A 27,870-nucleotide genomic window follows, 5' to 3' on the forward strand; every position below is an offset into this window, starting at 1 on the left:
GCGGTGAAACCCGTCTTCATTCGCACTCTGAACGGTGGACTTGTTTGCGTGGGAGGCTAACAATTTGGATCGACTAAATTTCCAATTAAATATAATTTTATAAAAAATGATACTAGTGCGATAATTTATATCATGCTATTCCTTTTACTGATGCAGTCAATTTTAGGCGCAAAAAATCAGTCTTACGCAAACTTTTTCACGATGTTTTGTACCATGCACCCCTAAAATTATAACATTCAGAGAAACCACTGCTTTTAATTTTTCAGTATCTTACATAGTAAAAGTTTGATAGCAACACCAGTTTAAGCACCGTGCAAGCGAAAGGAATAACGCTATTTCAAAACTTTGAGGTTGTCCGGGAGACCGAGTCGAGATGGTTGTCAAGGAGCATTGTGGGACTGTTTTGGGGGACGCATTTGGGGGCAAATTCGTCCCCAAAAACAGTCCCACAATGCACTTTCACAACCATCTCGACCCGGTCTCCGCTCAACCTCAAAGTGGCGAATACAGTATGGACTTCAACTTCTCAATGAAGACTTCCGTGAAATATTTTTGTCCTTCCTATTTTACGTGACCAATTCAATAGCGTGTCTATAAACATTTTGTAGTAAAAAGGCTTTAAACCAGGCAACCAGTTCCTGGTTGATTTTTTCTGCGAGCTTGACACCTATCAGCCAAGTTTATGAAAATTATATCCCTCGTTATCCCTTACTATCTATATTCTCACCACCTACATGTTTGACAATATTTTCATACTGTTAAAAAAAAAATTAAAATTAAAATCTCTCTCAGAGGTTTGATAATGGGGCGAACGTCAATAATAACGGGAGTTCGCAATGGTTCTCCTTTGCTAAGCCCTGTGATTGGTTTAAAAATGTCGTGCCCTTCTATTTTAACCAATCAGAAGAACCAAAGTGTTTTCCTGTGTTGTGATTGGCCCAAGGCGACGGGTAAGCCCAAGCGCACGCCCTTTTTGGGACAAACATAAAAAACTGTCATTTTTTTTTTTGCGATTTAGTAGTTTTGTGTTCAAAAGGGTTGAATGAGTAACAAGGTCGCCAGTTCTTTTCAGAGCTAACTTTTGAACCATAGGTTGCCTGCGTATAAAACACTGCAAGCCAGTTAGTAAATAGGGTATAGGATCACGCGAACTTAGAAGCAATCGCGTGATATCTGCTTTTGTTGTGCTCTTCTAAATGCCACGAATGCCCTTTTAGCTTGTGCTAGTCAGGGGTGAAAATTTGAAACCCTGACGATTGTATTTTTCCCAGCAGAACGGGTAAAACGAAGTTCCCGAACGCTGGTCTTATACTGAAGAACGACAGTATCTCGATTTTCATATTCAAACTCTTCCACCTAAAAATCAGTAAGTATTATTCTACAACCATAAATGAAAGATTCTCCAGTACCTAAATGGCCATTTCATTATGTTCGTCTATTTCAAGGCAAAATAAAAAAAGTTTTTTCTCGTGCCAGATAGAAAAGAATCGGAATAACATATATGTATATAAAAAATTAAGTTCAATAGACAAATGCTTACCCCTTTATACAGATTGGGAGTAACTAATTAAAGCGAATTCCTAAAAAAGCACTAACGACTTCCCTTTAGCGACAATTTCCCGCCAGTTGCTGCTTGTTTTCCCGCGTTTTCCATTTGCTACATGTTTTACCGCATGCTAGCCCTTAAATATTTCGCGCGCATTCAGGCGATTCGTTCTACCACTCGCCGTGAAGATTCGCTTTGATATGCCATTGGTTACGGCCATAATGATTTAAACACTCTTAACATTATTGCACTCGCAAGTATATTACATCGTTTACAACATTGTATCTTGCATGACGTTTTCCCAGTAAGGTAGAGCGTGAACTGATACAACTCATTCACTCAGTTTGTTCTTCAGTAAGACTGGGAAAGAAGCTTGCTAGATGTGCTTTAAGATACCTTCAACCATTTTTGAAGAGCTTGACTTGGCGTTAATCGACTCCTTCAAATCCTTGAGTATTTTCAATGGCCACTCGAAGTTTTTCGCGAAGTTCATAATACGTTCTGTAGCGAGGTAAGTCCAGCCTGTTGAAACTAACAAACCAAATCCAGTTTTCAACATGAAGCTCTCAGATGTAAGAACGTTTTCTAGAAATAAAAGCGCGGCTCAGCGAAAATTTCTACCGACTGATAAAGGGATCATTCTCGAAAAGTCTCATCTGAAATTGGGAATTCAGCATATTTCAAAACAAAATCACCCGTGCGAAAAGCAGTTTATCAATAGGAACCTCAAATTAACCCAGCTCAGTTGTCCCGGCCTTAAAACTGAAGCGAGCCTGGAGCTAACCTTGTTATGTTACAAACTCCAGCTTTCTGCTGAACTGTTCACAGTCCCCTATGACACAGTCCAGTCTCATGCTAGCAAGCCCGTGAACAAGGTCACCTCTCACCTCTATTCAAAGAACGGGGAACAGAGCACACGACTGAAAATGGCCCGTTACAATCGCACAGCTGCCCACCTACCTAAGCCAACATTTTGCCTTAAGTAAGAAGTAAGTGATAATGATGGCTTAGGGGAGGAGTAGGTGGGCAGTTTCCCTGAAACTTAAATTGCTCCTATAGACTTACCAAGTGTGAGCTCGCGGTAACGAATGAGGAGTACCCCAAGGTTCAATCGTGAATTTCTGCGGACCGTTACTGCCGTACAACTCTGCAAATCCATTCATTGGAACCCGTGACGTACCGGTGACAAACTGCAACAGCCTGGCACGAGTTTCCAGATCAAATGACGTCACGGCCTGGACGGCATCAAGCAAAACAGCAATGAAATCAATACGAAGTGAAATGAAAAAAAGTTGTAGTTAAAATTGTACGGATTGGATGAGGAAAGAGACAGTTTTTCAGTTTTATTTTTTAAAACGGTACTTGTTTGTGAGTGTAACAGAGTAGCGTCGTACTACACAATTAAATAATGAGGTTTTGGTGATGTCAGGAAAAATCAAGGTCGAGGATTAAGTATATGATGACACTTACAGAGACCACGATTATTCCGAACAAAACCGAATCTAATAATTGTTTTATTGTACATTGATTCAAAGAAAAATAACGAAGAACAACGTCGCACGGATCACAATTAGACGAATTGCGCACACAAAATACAGATAAGTCTGTAAAGGCCTCTGTAGGTTGCACTGATTTCCAAAATTAACTTCTCAAAGCTAATGACAAGAAAGAGAGTGAGTACAACATATGTGAATTTTCATCATTGTACTAAGAGAAATTACAACTAAGCATGATTTCAACACGACCAGCCCACAAACTAGACTGCGAGCAGTCTCTCTTTTTCTTCAGATTTAGTGAGAGCAATGCACGCGTGCGGGAGCGGCGAAGCCGCGAGACGCGCGAACCGAGGCCTCTCCCGTCTCGCGCCGTCACGCGCGTGGCCATTTGCGTTTCTTGCGTTTTGCTCGACGGACTACAGAAAAAAGAGAGACTGCTCGTTGTCTATCCACCAACAAGCTCACCTAACTTATTTTGATTTTCAATTGCCCATCAAATTAGCTATAAAACAGGCGTGACGTGCTAAGCACGAGAGAGAGGAAAAGCTAGCCGCCCAACGTAGAAAGGAAATGTTTCCCTCGTCTCGCGACTTGCGCGCGGCAGCGCCATCAGCTCTGTTAAACAGCGCACGTAACTCGCTCTGTTAAATAGTGCACGTAAGAGAGGCTAGCCATCCCACGACTATGTAACTACCTACCTTCCAAAACCACACGATGACGCTATGTTTATCACTGTAATCGCCACGATAATTCGTATTTCTTCTCCAGTCGTTGATGTCAATTTCTCCCAACCCACACATGAGAAGCTGAAGGAGAGAAAGAAAGAGTTGGAAGAGCGAAATACAGTTGGACCCTCCATCAAGCGGCCACCCTCGGGGTACCGGCAAGTGGCCGCTCAATAGAGGTTTGTCACAAATTCGCATAATCTTTCGCAAAAACATCACTTTATTTTTGAAGCAAACGCGCGACAGGAGCAGCATTACTGGTCCACAATAGGCCGTCAACTTCTACCACGGACTACATTTTCCTTCATCATATTCTTGAAATAAAGCCAAAAGCACTTGATGGCCGCTTCATAGAGGTGACAACAATGGAAAACTATTGTTGGAACGCGCAAAAGGTCGCCGCGAACGCTTAATAGAGGTGTAAGCTACCATTCTTCTCTACAATTATTTCGGGACTCTAAATACTGGCTGCTTCACCCTTTAAGCCCTAAGAGTGATCAGCATCAAATTTCTCCTTGTAATATCAATGCTTTGTAAAACAGAGTGGTCATGAGAATTACGGACATGATCACGCACGATGAATTTACTTGATATTTTATCAACTTCTCCCCACTACTTCTGTAGGAAATGAATAGGGGCAACAAATGAGAATTCAAATTTTGATCTTAGGGTTTAAAGGGTTAATAGAGGGTGGCCGCTTAATTCGCCACTTTTAGAAACGAGAAAGAAACTGGGCCCAGTTACTTTTCGCAAAGACGTCTGGGATCGTTACTGGGGACGAGCCTGTCAGCTATTTTGTTTGTCCTGTCCCCAGTAGCAGTCCCAGAAGTCTTTGCGAAAGTTAACGCGACCGAGTAGCGAATGGAGATTCAACTGTATTACGAGGACGGTATAGTAACAACTCTTTTATTCTGTGTAGCAATCCTGTTATTTGCGATTGCGTGAAGGGAATTCGGGACGAAATGGAGCTTTGATTTTGAACAAGACGCTTTCGTCTGCTTTTTGCGCTAAAAAGGAAACGTTCGCTGCAAAGCAAGAACTGAGATAAAATTATTGCGTCTTACTCCAACAGCGAGGATTGGTTTATGTTAGAGCTAAAATCTTGTTTACCTCGTATACGCTTCTAACTTCAGCATAAAAAAACAACAACACATATTCACCTCTAGTTCTCTTTCGTCAAAAATTTGAATCAGGTTGTGAGGAATAAGTTCGCAAAAACCCTGAAAATAAAAAAAAAAGGATATACATTGTAGCAGGAAAAAAAAAAAAATTTAACAACAGTGCGTCCTGGATGAAAATGTCCCTTTTCATGACCATTGTTCATATGATCAGACAAGCGAGTCTAACATTGAACAAGGTGCGTCGTCTCCGTAGAACTCTCGACAAAGAGGTCACGAATTCTCAGAGACAACCTCAAACATAGAAGGATCGACAAGTTCTTAGCATTTTATCCAACTTATTAAACACGAAAAATCCTTCATCAGGGGTACTTACCATATGCATGAGAAAACCGAAAATTTCGGTTGGAAAATCAAACGGTTCGCCCCATTTCGTTTGGAAAGCTTCAGAAAATATGGGCTGTGATATGAGTTGAATAAAATTTTCTCCCCGTTTTAGTTTGTTTAGCTGTTTTGTATATATTTTGTAGCGGTTCGTTCTCCCACCTCGTCAAATTTTATAGTTTTATGTTTATGCACAAGATCTCCACCCGGGTGGTTTCATAAATGGTAAGTACCCCTTGGTGTCTCTCTTCAAGACTCCACCTCCAGCCTATCTCGCCTACGAGATGTTCAAGTATATCTCACATACCGTTAGCCTGCGTCGTAGACGTAATTTAACCCCGGTTATTAACGCCTGCGAAGCAGCGCCAAGATCCTTCCTCTGGGCCCCCAACGGGCTCAACGAATTACCGGAAATGCGTTTCGAATTTCCTTTCAACCTAACTAGCGTATTAGGTCTTAAAATGGGGGAATGACGTTTCAGAGAACTTAGCTCCTAAATCTCCCAGCAACAGCGGTGTCATGTCCCGCACTCCACTGCCCGCCCGCCCCCGGAAACGTGCACCTCTGTGGTGCACATTTTTTGCCTTACCGGCCGTGAATGATCCCTCGCCTGCTGAGCTAAAATTAGGGAGAACACTGCAATAGCTTTTTTAACAGGCCAATGATGGCGCGTACTCACATCCTTGTACACAGGTGGGGGCCCAGACCAAGGATTTTGGCGCTGTTTGCAGACGGACTTAATCAGAGTTTAGTTTTGTCTGTGGCGCAGGCCACATACCATTGACGTTACAACAAAAAAGCAAAAACCATTATCGTAACAAGAAACTTACTTCCATGAATTTCTTCATCTGATCCTCAACGCGGCTTACAAATCTCCACTTGATCACAAGACTGTTGAAAAATAATAAGTGCATGCCTCTTAGCTACTACTAACTTGTGTGGCGATTATGTCGGGGAAAAAAAGGTATAGAGGTGCGCTTGGGGCTAATGAGGCCAATGCGGACAGAGTTGTTGTTGTGCTTATACTACGCTTGTGACGGTATTATTCTCGGAGAGTACGTTCCCGACGTAAGACCGAGTTTACTTCGCATACAATCTTCTTTGTTGTTTATATGCCATACTTACTTAATATACTCTCGTTTGTTTGCGTTTGTGACTTTAACTAGTGATCCGCCAGGCTTGAGGTCTTTTACTGTTACCTATGAAAGTTACACATCTGAAATGAGCCCACAAAGTTCAGACCAAGTAGCGAACATTTCTGGACAGGGGACAAAAGTATCACCACATTCGTGCCAGTACGGAGTTTAAGCAGCGGCGTTTTTGAGCGACGCAGGTCAATCGAAAGTGGACTTTTTATACTCTTGAGCGGTGATTTTGAACAAAATTTTAGGCACATCTTCTCTATAAGAGTAAAGACACTTAGCGATAGAAATTTGGTAGCGTCAAGGAATATGAAAACAGAAAAAGGTTCTTGTTGACATGCGTCACTCAAAAACGTCGTTGCTTAAGCTCCCTACTTTGCAAAAGAGACCTTAATAACCAAGGCTCTCCTCCACAACGTTTAACACTGCACATGTACAAAAGCCGGAGTACTGCGTGTATGCATTCTTCCAAAACTTTTATACACCTAATATTCCTGTAAAGAGCGAAGCAGAGAACCATGCAATGATTACCTGGCCAAATAATTCTTCATCCACGCTGAAAGTTAGGTCTAAATCCTCAGGATCGTTTTCCAGAATCCAGTTCAAACTGTTGTAGTATTCAGAATCCTAAACAATACGCAAAAATAGCAACAAATAAAACAAACAAATAAAACGTCAAGCTCAGTACATTCCACTTTCATTAAAGAATCAGTCGCAAATATGGAGCATTAAGGGGGAGCATTTCAATGGAGAAATAAAAGCATAATGTACAAAAGCCTATACGAAGACGCGTGCGGTGTGTAACAATAGAGTCCGAACGAGAAGGAAGTGGTGTAGACATCCATTTTTTCCTTTTAAGACCGAGTTGTAGAAGTCCTGAAGGTACGCGGGGTAGCCGGCGCCACAGTCCGTCTGCGAAACAGCGCCGAAATCCTTGTTCCAGGACCACCTGGGTACCAGCATTTGAGTACGCGCAATGATTGGCCTATTAAAAATGCCATTGTCGATTTGCCAATCAGGATGAAAGGAAATTCAAAACACAATTCCGATAATTCGTTGAATCCGTTGGGGGCCCAGAACAATGATCTCGGCGCCGCTCGCAGACGTTACTAACCATGGTTACATTACGCCAGCGACGCAGGCTGGAGAGGGCGGGGGCGGGGGAGGGGGGCGACATAATAGAAAGTCATTTAAACATAGCTGATTATTTATTTCACTGTCATTTACAGGAAAATGAAATGATGATCACTAAAATCACTCACCACACTCTCCATGTCGATCAGCGTGATCGGTTTACCCAACATCATTTTGTAAAATGGACGAATAAAAAACGCTGTGAAGTGGAAAACATTAAGTAATCAGAAAAACATCATAACTTAATAAGTACGCCTTCAGTAATAAGCAGCCTGCACTTAGGACGGTAGGCATTGACGTTCCAAGGTAGGTTTAGCGACCACACATAACGTCCGCGAAGGAAACCAGACGCAAGGAGTTTAAGACACCACGACGGCGACAGCAGCGAAAACGTCACTTAAAAGTGAATTCGCGTTCATTAGAACTTTATCTTTAACTTTATCTTTATTATTCCCACCCGCTCACTTAGTCAAATGTAGGCGAACTCTCCTGGAGTTGAATTCCTAAACTCCACATACAAGCTCAGAAAGACTGACGAATAATAATTCGTTTGCATGTGTTCTCCATGAAAAACTGATATTTCACGTCTAGTCTTGCAAATAAGGCATAGAAACACAATAAAAAGTGCCACTTTTGGGTAATGTACCTACAAAGATGTTGTTTAGCTTATTTCAAAAACCTATTGCTTTTTTAACCTTCTCGTCGCCCTCTTTTATTTTTAACTACCTTCTGTAATAGCAATGAACGACAAAACGAAAAAAAGAAAGCAAACAAACAAACAGTTTTCAAAAAAAATCAAGTAGTTAAATCAGATACCATCGAGCAGCTTTCCATGATATACAGCCATCCCGGCCAGCCGACCAATAAACTTGAAATAGGAAAGATGCTCCTCGTTACACAGTCCAGAGTTCGGGTTAATCTGAAGGGTGTAATTATCACTGCAGAAATAATAATATTACAATCACTTACAAACAATGGCAGACTGTTTTACTTCTTAGGATGCAATTTATGCGCAAAGGATGATTGAGGGGAACACTGAGGTATAGTAAATACATAACACAGAATAAAGTTAAAACAAAAGCAAATTCGAAAACATGTAACGAAAATCGCCAAATCGCTATAAAAACCGATCAAAACAAAAAACTGAAGTCTTCAACGATCAAAAACACAAATTTACCAGCCCTTTTCTGACAAGTTTGTAACGAACGATTTAGACATCTTTTTATAATACCATCACAGCAAAAAGAGAGCGAAAAAGAGGCAACACGAAAAAGAAAACCGCTTTTAAGCAGACTTGTATTTTAGCTGCACAACTTTTGAGTCTCAGGACAGAATCTTAGGATTTACCCATTCAAATGAAACCTCTTTCATAGCACTTTTTTTAAAAAAATGAAATCTTAGCTTAGAAATTTTTGGTACCTGACCAACATTTGATTTTCCCTATTGAGCTTAGAAGCACTCCTTCATTAACCATAGAAGGCGTGAGCAAAAAGGGAATGATCAACACGTTCGTGACTGTCGAACATCTTAATTTGTACTGACCTTGCGGAGTATTCAAACAGACCGTAATAAGGATTAAACACTTCTTTGGAGAGCAAGTAAAACCACTCCCTATCGAGAGAGAAAAAAAGTATTGCTGAACTTCACAGATTTTAGGACATATAGCAAAGAATATGCGTTAATATTGACCAAGCTTGTTCGGCCAATATGGCTGGATACTGGCCAAGTTCTTGCTTTTGCGATTTTCTTGACCGAGACGAAGTCGAGGTCAATAAAACCGCAAAAAGAACGAGGCCAATATACAGCTATCTTGACCGAACAAGCTTGGTCAACAAAGGATTTATCACACAGCCAAAAAGAGAACTTGTTCTTGCGGGACCAACGCGGGAAATCCCGAACGGGCAAGATGGGCCCATCTTGCCCGCTCGGGTAGCCAATTAGACCGCAGAATTCGCTTCATCTTGCCCACTCGCGGATTTAGCCTTAGACTGTACAAATATACCTCTTTCCTACCGAGTTCGAGGCCCGTACTGTACGTTACCAACCGAGCTTTCTCGCAAAGTGCGCGGTCCATAAAATCCGGGCGAAAGAAAAAACATGATTCCGTACCTTCCAGAGGTTAGTAAGATATTTATTACACCTCTGGATTTAGTTACAGACTGAGAGGGCATCGAAGACTTTAGTTCAGGCAGGACGACTATTGATCAGTCAACGCGCGTCAAATCATAAAAACCACGTCCAAAATCCTGACTTTAAATCGTCAAAAACATTCGTTTAACACTTAAAACACCCATTATAGTCCAAAACTACATGAAAGGAGCAGCTTTATGATGTTCTTCTGTCGCAAATTGCAACCAAATCAAACTTTTGAATTTACGGTCCCTACTGAACAATCACAGGGCGCGCACTGAGAGAGATAACAACACAGCTTAACTAATTGTTTCACTTTTCCCTTGGATTAAAGGCTACGAAAATTCATAAAATATTAGTGGGCAATACCTCTGTAGTCCACCATAATCCAGTCCAGTTTCTGAATCAAATACAATCCAGAGCCTGGTTTTAAGAAGCTCGGGGTTCGTGACGGTCACAGACACACCGCGGTACGAATCCAACAAAAGGTTGTTTCTTCTCACATGAATTTCATATTTATTAGGCACGTTTACCTTCAAAAAAGGATAGATCTTTTAGAAAAGACTGTCTATGGTTATTACAGCGTAAGGCTATGTTCTCTTAATACCGGAAAGCTTTTTCGCCGCCACGAAAATCATACTGGATTAGCCGAAAGGGACTCTGTTCACACACAAGAAAGGTTGTAGCGGCGCGATTTCTGCGACGGAGCGAATTTGCGTCGCGCCGATCTCGAAAGTAGAGCGTCACTTATGGGATAGATTTTGCGCCATACTTTGGTGCAGTGGGAACACCTATTCGGCCTGTCGAGGAGGTAAAGGAGGAGTGAGGCCTGGAAGCCACTGAGGACTGCAGTTTAGTGCACCAAACCCTCTCGGCAAACCGCAGGCCCGATGTTCGATGTGTGTGAACGACTTGTGCCGCCTCGGGCCATTGTTGTTCATACGATACTGGATAGCTTTTAACGGCGTTACTAAAGGCTATCCGGCATAGTGTGAGCATAGCCTAAGAAGAGTCAGAAAATGGGATGTCCCCAGGGGCGGATCTATGGGGAGGGTGCAGGGGGTGCGCACCCCCCCCCCACCCCCACCCCCCCGAGATGACCTGCGGTTTTCTAATACAACTGGTATTCTGCAAAAAAAACGATGTGGTTTATTGGTGTTGAAGTAGAGCAAGAGACGAGTTCACCCCCTCCTAAAAAAAATCCTGGATCCGCCCCTGGTCCCTTTGAAGAGCGGAGAAGACCGCTACCGTCATGACAAAGACGATGATCTTTAATGTTATTTTTAAAAAAAATCTAGCCAGTTTGTTTTCCCTGTCAGTACAAGCGAATGTTCTCGTGTCAGGTGCGGTCACACAGAACCAAACACTTGACTGTTTTGCGTTCAAAAAAATTTTGCAAAGCAACAAGAATAATAAAAGTAGGTTGAGTTTGATCGCCTGGGTGAACGTAGTCTTGAATAAGACTGTTGTTGTTGACGTGTTACTGACGTTTCGACAATCTGTACGGTAGTCATCTTGCCATATTTTGGTGCAGTGTGATTGACCGCACTGAAGACGACTACCGCACAGGTTATCGAAACGTCAGTCACTGTCAACAACAACAGTCCTATTCAAGACTACGTTCACCCGGACTATCAAACTCAACCTACTTTTGAAATGACTCCCGGGTTCAAACCTTTCACAAGAATAATAAAACAAACAAGACTTGCTATAGGTACTTACCGGTCTTTTCAGTTTAGACCTGAAGTAGTCACACTTGCGCTTAAAATCTCTAGAATAAGGAACAGCCTAATGGAAAAGAAAAACGATTATTAGGTGTGATCGGACAGCCAAAACAAGTCCTATAGGTGTATTAAGAAAGGAAGGGGGGATTCCTCATACAGTAATCTGCATCCCATTTAGTTCAAGCCTAAATATTCCGCATCCAGACTTTCATGTTGGTGGGTACTCTGACTGTATTTAAATTCTTTCACGATTATTCTTTCTCTGTATCCAATATCGCGATAACCCTAATAAGGAGTCTGTAGTCTGCAATCCATACATACAATAAGTAACAGGTAATTTATCGTCCTTCACGTCACGTTGTCAGAGATGGGATGATAATGTGATATTGATGACGATGATGTAATAATAATGGTAATGAAATTGTTGTTGATGATGATGACGATGATGATGATGATGATGATAAATAATACAATTTCAATATATAACTACAATGGCAAGTCAAACGTAAAAGCAAATAGATTACCTGAGATGGTTTGCTATTAATTTGAACTCGAGGGTCTTCCCACTGAGTTGACTTGGTATCTACAAACCAAGCACACTTACTGTTATCAACAATGTCAGAGGGCTGTTTAGAATACGACAATTCTTAGCAATGGTAAAAGGACTAAGTGGAGAACAAATCAGGGGTAATGGGGCTCGTAATTCCAAATCAGAGGGGGTGGGGCAGACACCCTCGTTCCCCCAAGGGGAAGCTTCCCCTGGATCCCCCACTGACACCTCTGAAAACTTAAAGAAAGTTCATTCGTTCTACGAAAATCTGAATAATATTTACTGTGGTCGATGTAGAACACTCTGCCATCCTTGTGTACTCGTTCCTCCCATCCATCCTAAAAAGGCAAGTAAGTAAAAGGCAAAGCTTAAAGCTCTTGTGGGATCAAGGAGATGGCTGGCTATGAAAGTTAAAGAGAGTTGTAATGAGTCAGAAAATGACTATGTTGATTAACAAACAGACAGCGCACAAGCCTCGCACGCCCATCGCAGCGCTCTAAGGCTATTATATCTTCACATTATATCGGATAGCTTTAGTGCCGGCACAAAAATCATTCTGGGTAGGGCGATGTTCACACATAAGGAGGATGATTTCTGCGTGATTTCTGTAACGAAGTGAAGCTGAGCCGCACCGATCTCTAAGGTGGAGAATCACATATCGGATAGGTGTTCATAATATGCCTGATAGCTTCTCGCGTCGGCGCCGAAAGCTATTCGGTAAAGTGTGAACATGAAAATCCTTAATCCTTAATCCTTAATCCTTAAAGTTTCCACTCACCATTTACTTCGACTATTTAACGTTTGTCTACTTTTGAAGCGAAAGAATTGATGTCTTTGGAAAATTTCTGCTTTGTTTTTACATACAATTTACTCTGATGGAGATCGATAGCGACTTGTAACCGGTGTAACATTGTCTCCTCTCATAAATTTTTGACCTACACTAATCAAACTTTTTGCACAATGAGCTTCAATAGAAAGTTAATAAAGTTTTTTGGGGGGAATATTTCGAAACTGAGAGGCCATGTTTGTTTTAATTTTTGCGTGGACGTCGTGCGGATTTTAAAGCTCGCGCCATACTAGTGCTCAGGCTGCGCACGACCAATTTACTCTAGGGAGCCACCTTAAATAACAATGACCGAGACCAGGTTTTATGAGCCCGCGCGACTGAACCTTTGATTTCACTGATTAAAACCACTGGACACCAACCTGGTTGAGCTTGTTGTTATCTAAGGTCTTCCGTGTGAATATAGCCCAAGCCTTACGTTGGAAGACCAAGCGCATTTGTAAGACCAACGCAAAAATACCACTGTAGTCAAGAGACTATAAAGGGGACAGAGAGGGCATCCCCCATATACACCCTATTCCATAGGTAATTCGTCTCGAGTTATTTTTAACACCACAGATCTCAAGGGGGATTAGACAACAGCCAATCACATAGCGCGAATGTGTTCCGCGTGGATGACCCACGCTGAGAGCCACGCGTCCTTCACGAAATGACGCAGAACAAAATGGGGGAAGACGCGGACAGCGATTTTGCTATTCCTTTTGTCGACGAAAACGACTACAGCGAGATTTCTGCGAAAGCTGTGTCAGCGAAAACGAAATTAAAAAAGAATCGCCCTTCCTCTCTTGTATAGAGCTAACAGTAGAGCAGGGAAATCCTTAACACACTGAATATTCTCTCAGGATCATTTATAATTTACAGTTTGAAGAGAGCAATTTCTGGTTCGATGTTTATTTTTTTCAGTCTTTATAGCGATTATTCCTACCCACTTACTTTGTCAATTGTAGGCGAACTCTCCTAAAGCTGAATTTCTAAGGACCATATTCAAGCTCAGGAAGAGCAATAAAATTTCGTCGTTGCTTATTTACGTCCTCCATAAAACGCGAAATTAAGCATTTTCACGTCGTAGTCGTGCAAAAACGGGAAAGAAATGAACAAAAAAGTGTGTTGCACGTGCAAAGTTGTTGTTTTGCTAATTAAACCTATTGTTTTTTTGACGTTCTAGTTGTCGTCCGCGTCGTTGGATCTTAAACTCCCTAAATTGTACAAACGACCGGTTTCAATAGACCGGCGAAATTTCTCATTTTATTAAAGCACTGAGATTACGACAACTTCGAGTTAAACTGATTTCACGGGTTGTCAAAGAGTCCAGCGATTCCTTTTTCCCAGGTGAGCGCCGACTCATTTCGCTTCAATATTCAGGAATGCTCTCGATCTTTTTACGCTTTCATTGCCTCTCGCCCGACATGTTTTGCACGGCGTTTGGTCATGCGAAACCTCCACGCAACATCCACGCCTCGCGCGAGGTAACTTTATCCCGATTCTAAAAATAACTCGAGACGAATTACCTATGGAATAGGGTGTATATGGGGGATGCCCTCTCTGTCCCCTTTATTGTCTCTTGACTGGAGTGGAATTGCAAAATCAAAAGACGGTCAAAAAGGTTGGAAGTAATGGCTGGAAAAGTCGCTTCATTTTAATCGGTATTGCCACCGGTTAAAAGGTTTTTAAAAACGTTTTAGACATCAATAGTCCTTCCCCGCATTCCTGTAAACGACGGCACCAACTCGAGGCTCGGGTGAACAAAATACAGTGATTTGTATGAAATTGTCCTCCCGAGCCTCGTCCCCATGTCTTTATGTTTGCTCACTGGAGCGTAATGCGGAAAAGGTCTATACAAGCCCTTTCTGTTAACAAGGGTGTATTTGCAATGTCGCGTAATCTCGCACGTAAACGTAAGGGTTGAGCGGCTCAAATAGTGGGGCGGTGGAAATCGACCTTTAGGCTTTGAAAAGCAACAACAAGGGTTCTCCTTATAATGACAACAATAAACATTATTGGGTTCTTACTGGTAAAGGGCCAAGGTCGGCATGTTTAAGTGTTGCGGCTCTTGTAATTTCTGGTGACATGGAAGGCCCAATACTTTGACTTGAATGATGGTGAAGGCGAGGGTCTTTCTATAAAGAAAAAAGAAATACATCACATTGATTATTATCGCAGATCTCTATGTGTTCCAAAATACAGAGTTTGTAAAGCTCTACATTATCAACTTAATATGTCCACATCCACAAGTATTATAAACAATACACTAGACTATTCAAATAAACTGGTATTTCGTTCAACGTAGAAGAACGCATTCTTCATTACTACTAATTGGTCGGGAGATAAAAGCACTGTTATGCTCCAATGACTCCATATACGTCCTTCTAAAATTGCCCTGGATCGTAGACGTTTCGATCCAAGCCAATTTTAGAAGGATTTGTATGGAGTCATCAGAGCATATAGGTGTTTATATCTCTCCGCCGCCAATTTGCACAAGAAGTCTGATATTTGGCTAGGGGGGCTTTCTCTATCTTGTTCTTTCTGGATATGCCATACAATCCTATAATTAAACAAATTTGAATTTTTGTCACAACACACTTCTCTATAAAGATTGGAATAACATTCTATGGGACAACTGGTGAACGGATATGGGAAAAAATGATATCTGAGATCCCCGTGGATATTAGCAGGGCAAAGGGCAGGGCAAAGTGACATTATCACTAACTTGTCAAAAAGAGGCAACCTGGGAAAATGGGCGGAACACACCCCTTAATCTCTGGTTATCACTATTCATTATTGTAACTATAAACCATAATTAATTATTATCATTTCCAGGCACTGACCCATGTCGTTTTTCTCGTGTTATGATCAATAAAAAACATTCTTCCATTTGGCGCCCTCTGTATGGCCCAGCCAGGAGGTAGTAATTCCCCAGTTGGCACGCTTGCCTGCAAAGGGCAAATGAAGAAATCATGCTTACTTAAACCTTACGCTTACTACAGTAACACAGGTGTTTACTTTAAAGGCTAATCGACTAGAGATGGGGGGTTCTGAGTGGCCCGGAACTATCTGTTCGCAGGGCTCGAAAAAAGTACCTTCTATTTGTCCGGGACAAGTATATTTTTCTTGCTGGGTAAGTAACTTTAAAAACGCACTTGCTTAATAGACCGTTCCACGGTTTTCTTAAATTTTGACGTGGACAAGTTAGCGAAAATCCGTCGACACCGCCTGAAAAGAGCGCCCTGATATTAGTAAAATAGCCAAATTTGAAAGTGATACGTCTTAAGCTGGCGAAGATGCAAAAATTTACAGACGATTGTATGGTGGGAGGGCAAGTCATCATACAAATGTCTGTAAAATTTCGCGACTTTGAGGAGATACATCTTCGTTCATTTTCAACAAAACTTTAAACTTGGCAATGTTACTAATTTTTAGGCGCTCTTCCCAGTGGTATCGACGATTTCCCCTTACTTGTCCATGTCAAAAGTTTAAAAAAACCGTGGAAGGGTCTATGGGCAAGGGTCCAAGCGTGAAGTCATCTTCTAATTAAAACATTAACGAAGACAAGCAAGAAGTGGCGCCTGGGAAAGAAAAATGTAATAGCTGCTTGCCAAAAGAACAAGCTGGAACTCAAGGTTTTTTCAGCCATGCCTAGGGGTCCAGCTGTCTAACTGTTCGATGTTCAAACCCATAAGAAAAAGCTCAGCTGTGGCTCGTCTTGGTTTCTGGATATTGAACAAAATCACTGTGTTCTTTACTAATCATTACTTCTTTCTATGTACATAGACTACGAGAAGCCCTTCATTTTCCTCGGGAACGCTAAAGCGATCGAAATTTGTGAGCATGCTCGAAAATCGCAACCCGCGAGGGATAAGACCTTTCTTGCGGGTGGAGATTTACATGTGCACTACCGTATTTTGATCGAAAATGGTCGAGGGACTTCATCAGGATCTGCATCTGTGCAAGATGTTCATAGTGAAACAAGTTTGCATAGCTTTTCTTTTCTTCTACTCTTACATTGAAAAATGATAGAGCTGGGGAATGATAAAAACCTTCACAGTAGAATACTAAAAGCTCTCAACAAGATTTGGATCTCGGGGGATGTACTTCCTTAAATGGCCTAAACAGGGATGTGCAGCTGGACTGGATGTTGTCCTCTCTGTCCTAAACAGGGTATATAGTATCGAGAGAGTCTGTCCTAAACAGTGTATATAATTTCGTGCGAGTCTATCCTTATTATAAACAGGGTATTGCCTTGATTTGATTTGCTTGATGAAATTTGTTTGTACTCCAAATATACCAAAGCGATGACTTTAACGTGAACTTGCTCTATTGCAGTTGCCAAAAACTGGCTTTAAAACAAGACAGCGCGCATTTTGTCCTTTGTCCTTAACAGGGTAATAAAATTGAAGGTGTTGTCCTAAACAGGGTATGTACTTTAGGACGTTTTGCTAAACAGGGTCAGGTTTTCAAATGCTCAGTGGCTCACCTATACCCAAATATTGGTAGAGTACCCCCCCCCCCCCGGGGGATTTGAATGTACCCACCTGGCTAGTTTCAGTGTTTTGTATCTGCGTTTCTGTATCGTCAACACTCAGGTGCCGCCTTATTCTAAAGTTTCTCTCTCTTATGGCGTCATTCTGTTCAACTTCATGTTGATGTGCTGATTCACTGAAAAAGGGTTAAACAATTAGCACTAGAATATAGAGCACATTGTTTCTTGCGGGTAATATTTGTAATAAAATAAGTTGATTCAAATGGAGAGTCAGATTTTTTAGAGGTTGTATAGAATATGCATAGGTAATTGTGAGGAACCAGCTACCCAAAAAATCTTCCTGCTTATACCTAACCAACAGATAAACAAAAGGTTACTGAAAGTTGGCCATATAATACCAAACTTGTAGGCAAAATATACGGCTGTAGTTTAATTCATCCTTGGTTTTACTTTTATTTTCGTTTGGTTTTTTCCTTTGTTTCATCTGTTTGAAGAAAAGGAAAATTCAATTTAAGCTTACAATGTTACAGCTGTATTTCGAGAAATCAGTCTTGGATGAATCTTTTGTTTTGTACTGTCTCGCGAGACTCGATCCTCGACTCGATTCTCGATAGCTTGTTCTCTATTTTATATTTGCTGCACACGTAGCTAAAGTTGGGAAGGTATGTTGTCGGTCAATAGGCTAAGCTTTGACAGAAATAGAATATTAAATACCATTCATTCATATCGGCAGTTCGAGTTTCCTTTGTTTGGGAGATTAAAGCGAACACAATGAAGCATTAAACAGTGAATAACAAAAGCGAAAGCTAGTGTCAAAAACGCGCTTTCAAACTAGTTAACGATTTTGCGTTAACTCAAAAAACGTGCGTGTGTTTTGCGTGTGCGTTGGTCGCTTGTCTCTAAGCTGTACTGTAATGGCTAAAATTGAAGCAAAAATGAAATTACATAAACAACAAAAAAACAGCAGAGCCTGAGAAGTGAAAGCACATGACGGCTCAAGAAAAGAATCTTTCTATTCATAAAAGAATAATAAAAAATCATAAAAGTTTACTACTTTTACGTACCGTATCTGTCAAGCAATCTCTAAACATACCTTATTCCAGTGGGCCTCACCCACGCGGTCGTTCTTGTTGCATGGTCAATATAAAAAGTTCTACCATTAGCATCCTGTTAAAGGATGTAAGAAAAACGTATAAAATTAAACTCTAAGAAAAACCAATATAATGTGTTAATGCCAAACTTTTTGAGCCCAGTCCTTTTGCCTTTAAGTTGTCCAATTTGCATACAGTGGGCCGAACCTCCTTCGAACTTGCGTTATGAAATTAATATGATAATACATGTTATAGCGTTCCAGGGCTTCAAGCGTTCCAAACCTTTTCTTGGATCATGTCCACAGATCCCCTTGGAGCTCTCACCTCTCGGATCACAGATCTTACCCGGTCTATCATAATATGCCAAAAGTCTGGCTACAGCCCTCCTTAGACAATGATCAGCCTATTGTGTATTTACCAACCTGGCGTTCTTCCCATCCTTCAGGGAGGGGTTCCTGGGATCTTGAAAGACGAATAGGCTCCTCAACTTCAGGGAGTGACTATAGTTAAATGAAAGGTGCAATTAAACATCATCATATTGATTTTGTTCTGTTCTAAGAAAAAGAATACTATAATTCTTTTCCCTGCAGGCTGAAAGGCAGCCTTAGGTGGATACTCCTCAAGCTACATGTAGCCCCTGCACCTTCCCTTACCTGCCTTCAGTTCTAACCCATCATGTGCAGGCTATAAAGTACCCAAAAAATGAAGGGACTTCCACTATATCTTTGGGAGCATGGTTTATAACACATTGACCTTCGGATCTGTAGGTCCTGGAGTTCAAGCCTTGCCATCAGTGATCACGCTTTTTCTTTAAATAAGACATTCTTGCTAAAACCACAGGCAGCCCAAGCTCAGTATGATAGTTTAATCATTAATACGTGTGGTCTCTTAATGGCTGTTAGACTTGCCTACAAGTCGAGCTCAAATTTTTCACAAACGCGAAGCGCGAGCGGTAAATTTTTTACGTTTTCTGCGGCAAAAGCGAGCGAAAGAGCGGGAGCTCGACTTGTTTTCCCTGAAAAAAATCGCCTCAAGTCACGTCATTTGGCGCGAACTATTTGCGTCCCAGTCGCGTGTGTCGTCGCCAGCTGTCAAAGTATGTCAAAACAGACAAATAACGGGAAAAATTCCGATAAGAGCAAGTAACACACGTACTTAAATCGTCCTGTTTTTATTTTCCCGATCCCCTGCGATTGATGTGCGTCATTCAAACATACCTTTGCTTTAACTCCCTATGGGCAAAACCTTGTCCTCGTACCTGTCCTAGTCGTAGAATCAAAAGGTCTCTAATACTTCGATACCCAGCACCGGTTTGTAACCTAGAGTACTTACCGGGATTTGTATTGGAGAGGAAGAGTACGCTCCATCAGATGTCGGCAGAGAAGGAGCACTGGGCAATGCCTGATCAATCTGAATGGGTGGTGCTGAAGGAGCTGAATAATGGTTTTCAACAATGCTAAGGTTAAATTCTTCACCAGACTCTCTCACTCTCCTCACTTCTATAAATTAAAATAAACAGCCTACCTTGTTTTTACTACCACTTTGCTCTATCATGCAGTTTATATTGCTCAAATACAGGCATCTTATTATTATTAGACTCTTACTGCAGAAAATTATATTATACATAAATAATGAAGTAAGGTTAGTAAACAAGTAGACTTGCAGGAGCTAAGGCAACTAAACTAGATTCATGTTAGTAATAAAAGTAAACACAAACTATGTTAGCAGCAACATTTTTTTTCTAAGATATACAGTATGCTTTTACCGGGGGTCGATGCTTGAGAGTTTTCCTCGGATGGAAGATATGACAATTGCAGTTTTAAATTGCCCTTGACTCTTGATTTACTACTACAAAATGTGAAACAAAAAGATAAATAACATGTCAATACACCAGCCTACAGTGAAACAATGTACAAGGTAATATACATATCTGTGCAGTACCAGAAGTAGAAAGAGATTTCTAGTTGGACACCGCCACGTTCGGTTCAGGTAAATGTCAGCAGTACATGTAAGTGTTATTATCAATTAAATTATTTTGTATAAGGCAAAAAAAACTGAAGATCTACATCAAAGTCTTTACAATACCTTCTTGGCTTCAAGCTATAGTATGCTGGTAGTATCTCTGTATTTGGTCTTTCAATCTAAAACAAAAATTATGTCACAATTATTATTGTTAAATGAGGGCAACTCAGCTAAGAGATGAGATAAGGTAAGACAGGATTATTAAAGACTGTTAACGCTTTTTGCTGGAAACATATCATTGCTCAACGTTTTAGTATGCTCGTTATTACCTATTACAGTACCATAAACTTAAGCTTATATAAGCACTATGCTTAACTAACAGGGGGCAATAAACAGGGGGCTTACAGTTTGTACCTTGGGAGAGGGGTGATAACTGAACACTAGAAAAAACTTTTCAAAACAAGCTACATACATGAAGCGGTGCTAATAAAAATACTTTTTGAATTTACTCACATTTCAATGCAAGTTGGAGGGGGGGAGGCTTATAACCAATGTATTCTCGGTTCACAGGTACATGGGCCTATGACTGGGGGGCTTATAAGTGGGGAGGGAGGGGGGCTTAAAAGCAGTAGTTTACAGTATGGACTGAAGGACTTTTTCTACCTACGAGTAAGGGTAAGCCGACAAGTCATTTTCCCCCAGATGTGGTAATGGCATCATTATTGAACCCTATAATGATATCTAATAACTTTTCACGTACTAAGTAGACCATTATAGGGTGATATACCCTCCCAAAGGCAGGTTCTTGGAATTCTGAGGGGATGGGTGGGGAGCAAGAGTAAGAAAGGCAATGGAGGGTTGAGCATTAATTAGGAATTAGAAATGGCCACGGTGGTATAACGTACAGTAATGAGACCAGTGGCAGGGAGCTGATATTTTGTGGAATCACCGATTTTAGGACAGTGGCAGGGTAGTATTGAGAGCACTCCCTGGCCATCTTGACTCAGTCTAGAGTAGATGTTTTCATTCAGTTTATGCACATACAATGTGAATTCTTACAGGGTAAGTGGGGGAGGGGGGAGGTGGGGAGGGGAATGTGTGGGGAGGCCCTTCTGCAAAAAATGTTACAGTGCCTTCCTGGCTTCTTCAAGACATTAGTATTCTGACATGATATCTTAATGCCATCAGGTTTTTTCCTTTTATAAGACCATAACTCTGAAGGCTGTAACTTTATGTGAAAATCTGTTAGCAGCATGTGGGAATTTGACCCTCGCTTCCCAGAAATTTGTCAGATTCCCCTAGATTTCCTATGGCCACTTGTGTCCTCTCTCAGATTTGCCCCACCCATTGCCCTTTCTTGCCAGGTACTGTACACTGGTTTTTCCTCTCTTCTCAAAGACCACCTCTTCACTAATTTCAATTGATTGATCTGGAATTCACAACACCCTGTAAATGTATTTAGGGCAAGGAATAAATAACAATTATTCACCGAAGTGGAGGTGGCTAGTCGTGAATATTTACCGAACTGCGAAGCAGTGAGGTAAATATCCAAGACTAGCCACCGACACTGAGGTGAATAATTGTTTTAGTATATACTAAAACAGTGAGATAATTGAGCACAAAAATGACGATTTTTAACTCAAATACTGTTGCCAACGATTACAATTTTGGCGCGTAATGACCGGGCGGCTGCGGCCGTCGCTTTTTCTTGCCGACAATTAAAACTTTTGAAGGCATTTGTTTAGCTCTTGCGGGGAAATTTCTTCAAAAGGAGTTGTGAATTCTTTTTGTATTTAAAATCATTCTATAAAAATAGATTATTAAATTTAGTTTTAAGCTTATTTATGAACAACTCAACTAAATAAAGTAAGCAAGACTTAAACTTAATTTGCATTTGTAAACAAAAACTTTTTCACCGGTTTAATCGATAAATTCGTGTCAAAAAGACAAAGCTTTACCTGTTAAAACTTCCAATCCGAACTTCATCACCTTCTTCGTGTATTTCGGAAACAGCTTGCTTGATTAGTTGTGAAATTTCTTTGTTTGTTTACGGCAGCAAACCGAGAAGACATTTTGCTCGCAACTTACGCGAGTTTGGCGTTGCTCGCTCGGAGGAACTGGAGGTGAATCAGTGAATAGTGCAGGATATTCACTGATTGAGTAGCCAATCAGAGCGCGCGAAAAACACTATCCACTGTTTTAGTATATACTAAAAAAAATTATGATATACAATATATTAAGTCTACAGTAACCTTTTTTTTTTTTTACTTTATAGTTACATTTCTCATGTAAATCAGGGTTGTTTATAGCATACATCTAAATTAAAGTTTCTCCCATGATCCACATGCCATACAACACTACTTACGGGTAAGTGAGAAAGTGGTAATTCCACTTCACCAAGAAAGTCATCTCTTGTCTAAAAGCAAACAAACACATAGTTCAGTAATGCAAAAAAAACAAGAGACTATAACTATACAGCAATGCTGCACAAATATTGCTGTGGAGAGTACTTAAATTATTTTGCATTATATTAAAGCATGTGGTTTTGTGAAAATACATTGTTGGGTATCTTTACAATAAATCAACCAGAAGATCTACCGACAATGTCTTTACAGTGCAACTATAGCAGATACAGCTGTAGTAAAATTTAAGGTCTAAAGGATAAAAAACAGGGCATAAATCATAATGTGCACCATAACATAAAAAAAAGATGTTTCTGATAATTTTTATACTCAGTCGTAACAATAATTATGTCTAATGTCTAACACCTGTACTTACCAGCCTATTCTCATCAAATACTTCAAATAAGATTCTGTTATCTCTTGGGTTCACCTGTAAAATTAAAGAAAAAGAAAGAAAAAAAGTGGGAAAGAAAAGAAAAGAAATAAGGTGAAACCTTACATCTTTTAAGTTAAAGAAGAAATAACTCTTGCAGACAGACCTGTCTTATTTAATTAATTAAAACAATTGACAAGGAAATGTCAACAGATCTATGAGTGGGTGATCTGAACGGCATACAAAATTAAACTTGCTATTGCTTTTGTCTTGAGGGTTTAAATGATAACTTCACCATTTCCACACGTGAAAAGATCACCGTCGCTATGGCTACATAATAAATTACGCCTCTTGCAGCAGAAATACAACCATGATCCAAAACTCAAGCCTTGATTTTACTGTAACATGAATTTCAATAATTGTGAGGGTCAAGTTTCAAAAGAAGAAAGTAGAATTTCAGTGAAACTTTAACATTGCTTACAATGTTATTCTTAGAGGCCAAATTAAATATGACCTTCTGTTGTCAAATCCAATGTACATCAGGCCATCTGATATTATGCGATGGTGTCATTTCGCACATTTTGACCTCAAATTGCCTCCAATTGCACAATTTGAGGAAAATCACAAAATTTGTAAAAAAAAAGGCTAAATTCAAGTAAAGTAAATATATAAATTCTAACTTTAATCAAACATTTTCCGAACTTAGTGTTATGTAAGGCGATTTACCACTAAAAAAAGCCTTGCAAGACATCTGAAACCTTCGACTGCTTTCGATCGTGGTATCTGGGCAGCCTTTTGATTTCAGAAGCAATCAGTGTGGTCAGCAGTGTAATGGTATCATGTAATATTAAACAAGTGTCCTTTTTCTTTCTTTCTATTTTCCAGGTCAAAAAAATTGGAAAAATTTGACTATTTTGTTTTAAAATAGATGTTTTATTATTCCTTTACATTCAAATTGCCTGTTAAACAACATTAAAGTGATTTTTCTCCTTTGAAACCTGGTAAAACAATGTTAATTAGCCCTGAAAAAATTGCATAATTTATCGAATAATACTTCTATCTTATCGTACAATTTCTGATTTTTTATCACACCCTATCAGATGGGCTGGTACATTACTAGTAGTAGCAATCTATGTTACCAGCAACATAAAGTAGTAAACCAAGGTTGTCATTAAGGAGCTTAAGCAATCACAATGGGGACGGTGACAAGAACCGCAAACAGCAATAGGTCTAGATTAGTAAAACAACAATTTTGCATGGGCAGCATGCTTTTTTTGTACATTTCACTCTCATGATTGCATGACTATGAAGTGAATTTTTCTAATTTCATGTTTTAAGAGGATCTGAACTTGGATACAATCCTTTAGAATGTCACTCCAGGAAAAAATTTGCCAACATTTGACAAAATGAAAGGAATGGAATAAGAACAATGAAGTTTGAGACGGTACAAACTCAATTTGCAGATGTGACGTTTTCATCCCCATCATTGGCGTGGTTGCCTGGACCGGGGATTTCCCCTGGGTACTTTGTGAGCACAAACATTGAACCAGGGGAACCTCCTTGCGGTTCAATTCATGACGAATGTGTCCACCTTGGTAAATTATAGTATGTGTTCCATCTTTGTACCCTAACTGCATATTATCTCTAAACAAAGCTCTATTCAGTAATAATTTAATAAATTTTCATGGAGCTTATTGTACTTCTGCAGGTTGGTTTAGAGGGTTCTCAGCAAGACTATTTTGATTGTTGCAACAAAGGATAAATTGGGTAACTGACCACTGAAAATATAACATGTATAACCATTCTAGCTAAAACTCAATAATATGAATTAACTCTGTTCTTACCCTGAAGAAAAATCCTTGGTTCCATGTTGGATGCAAATCCTATACATAAATCACAACAAAATTAATTTTTAAAGTTAGTAAAAATCTGCACTTTTGGCTAAATTAAATTACATTGTACACTGTATATATGTACAAAACCCTCAAAGACACTACATGTGCATAATTGCACTCAGACCATAAAAGATTGGTCATCTTCACTTTCACAATTGGAGCTGTTGTCAATTGCATTGCACAAGTTAGCAAAAAAGCTGGCTCTCTCTGAGAGCATCTTTTTCCCTGCAGTGGCAAAAAGAATGAAAGCCATTGCCATCAATGGACTCAGGGAATAGGTTTTGTTTGTGTCTACTGCTGTTATAGTGACCCGCTGGACAAGTACAGCTGAAGAGCTGAAGCCATGTTCACAGGTCTTGGCGAACAGGCTTCTTTATCAGCTCCTGCATTTCCTTCTGTCCATAATTTGAGACTTGGAAAAAAAAACGTCAATTTCAGGTTGCCTTGATGCGGGATCCTATAACAATGGCGAAACCATAAATAAAGGTGAACTATCCACACGGAATTGGTCACACAACAAGCATGCAAACCAGTACTGCGAAAGTCAGTCAGCAGAATCCAATTTAAAGTAAACACTGCGCATTGCTTAATGAGGTTTGCTGCTAAAAATGGCATCAGGAAAAGCAACGATCGAACAGAAAAAGGCTTTTGAAGGGAAAAGGTTTGGTTTGTACCGAAACATGTCTTAGAATCAAGGACACAGAAGACACAGGGCAACAATAATAATTATTTATTTTTGAAGGAATTGTTTATTGATAAATTTTGATTTGTCTTGGTCCATGAACCCATTTATCAAATAATATTATTTTATGCAGCAACCATCAGCCATAACATTGACTGAGCTCAGCCAAAACAAGTGTTATGGGTTGGCCCCTAATGACAGCCCTTCACGGGAAGTTTATCACACCCACAATTTTAGTCTATTCTTAAAGAAATGAGCAGGCTATAAGCCATCAAAACTACTTTGTTACACAGGAAATACAAATACAGAGGAATCCCTAAATTTCTTGAACCCTTGGTTTCTCAAAACTAATTACAAAAGCTGGCTAGTTTTCTTCTGAATGTATAAATATCTACTGGTTGAATAAAACTAATAGTAGTTTATTTACCTTTTTGATAGTTTCTGTCACAACAGAATCTATTTCACCATAGTCCCTGTCACCTCTGAATAACTTTATTTTGCAGTAAGGATCGCTATTAAAAAGAGACAATAAATGATAATATTATGCATATTTCAAGTATTTCTTTGCTTCTGATTGGCTCAAAATCCTGGCTAATTCTTCAGAACCAGCCTGCGCTCACCATACTTACTTTGAAAGATGTAGTGAATAAGTTGTATTATTATTCATTCAAAATATTTCACCAACGAGGTTGTGCAGGGGCAATAGACCATTTAGTGGGCTGGGTATTATGCAATCGCTCCTAGAATAATTTTGAATGAATAATCAAACAATTATTGAATTCAGCTTTTGTATGATGTCAAGAATTACCCAGATCTCAGAGGAAGTTACACACCGATGCCAATAACATCCTCCTCAATCTGCACATTCTTCACATCCTACACAGTCTCATTCAATAATTGGTAAGTAACAGATAAAATTAATTTTAAAATCGATTTGAGGGTATAATGCCCAATATAAAATCACAACCTCGTTTTCAGGCAGTGGCCCGACAGCCTAGTGGCATGAATCATTTATATGCATGCAGTAGTGACCAGCAGGAACAGAGTAAAAACAGGAAATATATAAGCAGCAATATTAATACTAATGTTGATATTGATAAAGCATCAAGGAACTTAAACCACAAAAGGAGAGTTTACGTGTAGTTTCACTCTGTCATGTAGTTTTACTCTTAAGTGATTTTTACCCCCTCCTCACCCTTGACAAGTTTTGACAAATTCAGTGCGTGAGATTATTTCCTCCATTTGTTGGAGTTCAGTGATAAACTTAACTTGCTTGATCAAATTTGCAGAGTGAACATGATAAGAGCAAACGTTGAAAAACGGGAAAATGATACCCTCCATACGTACACGTCTGGATTTAAAGTTCTGATTGATACGAGCAACGTTTAGTATCATTACTCTAACTGGCAAGCGAACGTTAATCATTATTTTATAACGCACCATGAGTGCCAAATTCATGGTCAATTTAAGCTTAAGTTTAAAGATTCGTATCAGTGACATTTCACGCATTTCTTGCGCCGCAACAGTGATCATATTAAACTTGCATGGTGATAAATTTTTTAATATTAACTTCAAGTGACATGTACAATCATATATTAAAGCTTAAGCTTTACGCTTTTAATATCCCTACCCAAATAAAAAAACAAACCCAAATAGCGAAATCATCAAAAGCACTGCTCTATATCATACCTCAGTCCAAAAATGTCCTTCTTGGCTAGATCAATAGCTTCTATAACGACTACCCGCACAATTTTGAGGTGTGAATTCTACAATGAAATACACAAACAGAATGGCTTCAACACTGGTCGATGCTCATTCCAATCAAAACCTGGGCAAATTGTCAAAGTTAAAATGTAAAATTTCACGGTACGATTCAAGGTGGAAATGAACAAAAAAGACTCACCCGTGAAGGCTTAAGACCATGGACAGCCGAGGCACCTCTCGGAAGAAAATCCATGGATCCCACAACGACAGAAAAACACAACGCCGCACTAAAAATCCAATGTGTAATAGACAGCCATCTTTATCGACTCTTACGCTAGTTCCAGTCATTCCGCGGTACTCCAATCGAGGCGGACTGCCTGACTGCGGAGGCGTACCGGAGGCGGTTGACGTTCGCTTTGTCTGCAGTTTTTTAAAGCTTGTGATGTCAGATTCTATTTAGTACATATCACGTAGGATTAGTTAATGCCGTA

General features: G+C 40.0%; 1 protein-coding gene across 2 annotated transcripts; it reads right to left on the reverse strand.

Moving 5' to 3' along the window:
* Positions 1-423: 423 nt before the first annotated feature.
* On the reverse strand, positions 424-27,725 carry LOC140936403 (E3 ubiquitin-protein ligase NEDD4-like). 2 transcript variants are annotated; one of them, XM_073385872.1, is made up of 28 exons: positions 27,579-27,725; positions 27,365-27,441; positions 26,103-26,187; positions 24,943-24,981; positions 23,102-23,155; positions 22,689-22,739; positions 20,447-20,502; positions 20,127-20,209; positions 19,694-19,794; positions 18,784-18,861; positions 18,364-18,437; positions 17,323-17,446; positions 15,619-15,723; positions 14,803-14,910; positions 12,233-12,287; positions 11,924-11,982; positions 11,398-11,463; positions 10,045-10,208; positions 9,088-9,156; positions 8,362-8,483; positions 7,674-7,744; positions 6,943-7,038; positions 6,395-6,468; positions 6,100-6,160; positions 4,928-4,987; positions 3,741-3,848; positions 2,612-2,781; positions 424-2,077 (listed from the first exon to the last, which is right to left on the reverse strand). In XM_073385872.1, exons 1-28 carry the CDS (start codon positions 27,630-27,632, stop codon positions 1,975-1,977), a joined length of 2,367 nt encoding a protein of 788 aa, XP_073241973.1. In that variant the 5' UTR covers positions 27,633-27,725; the 3' UTR covers positions 424-1,974. The 2 variants fall into 2 exon arrangements, with proteins under 2 accessions (XP_073241973.1, XP_073241972.1); XM_073385871.1 differs by having other exon boundaries at positions 19,694-19,860.
* Positions 27,726-27,870: the final 145 nt, after the last annotated feature.

This window comes from Porites lutea, chromosome 5 (genome assembly GCF_958299795.1).
Source record: "Porites lutea chromosome 5, jaPorLute2.1, whole genome shotgun sequence".
Lineage (NCBI taxonomy): Eukaryota > Metazoa > Cnidaria > Anthozoa > Scleractinia > Poritidae > Porites > Porites lutea.

Coding starts and splice junctions, on each gene's coding strand:
- LOC140936403 (XM_073385871.1), bottom strand. CDS start 27,632: ATGGATTTTCTTCCGAGAGGTGCCTCGGCTGTCCATGGTCTTAAGCCT. Junction 24,982..26,102: donor TGACAGAAACTATCAAAAAG/GTAAATAAACTA, acceptor ATTTATGTATAG/GATTTGCATCCAACATGGAA. Junction 10,209..11,397: donor GGTCTAAACTGAAAAGACCG/GTAAGTACCTAT, acceptor CCTTTTTTGAAG/GTAAACGTGCCTAATAAATA.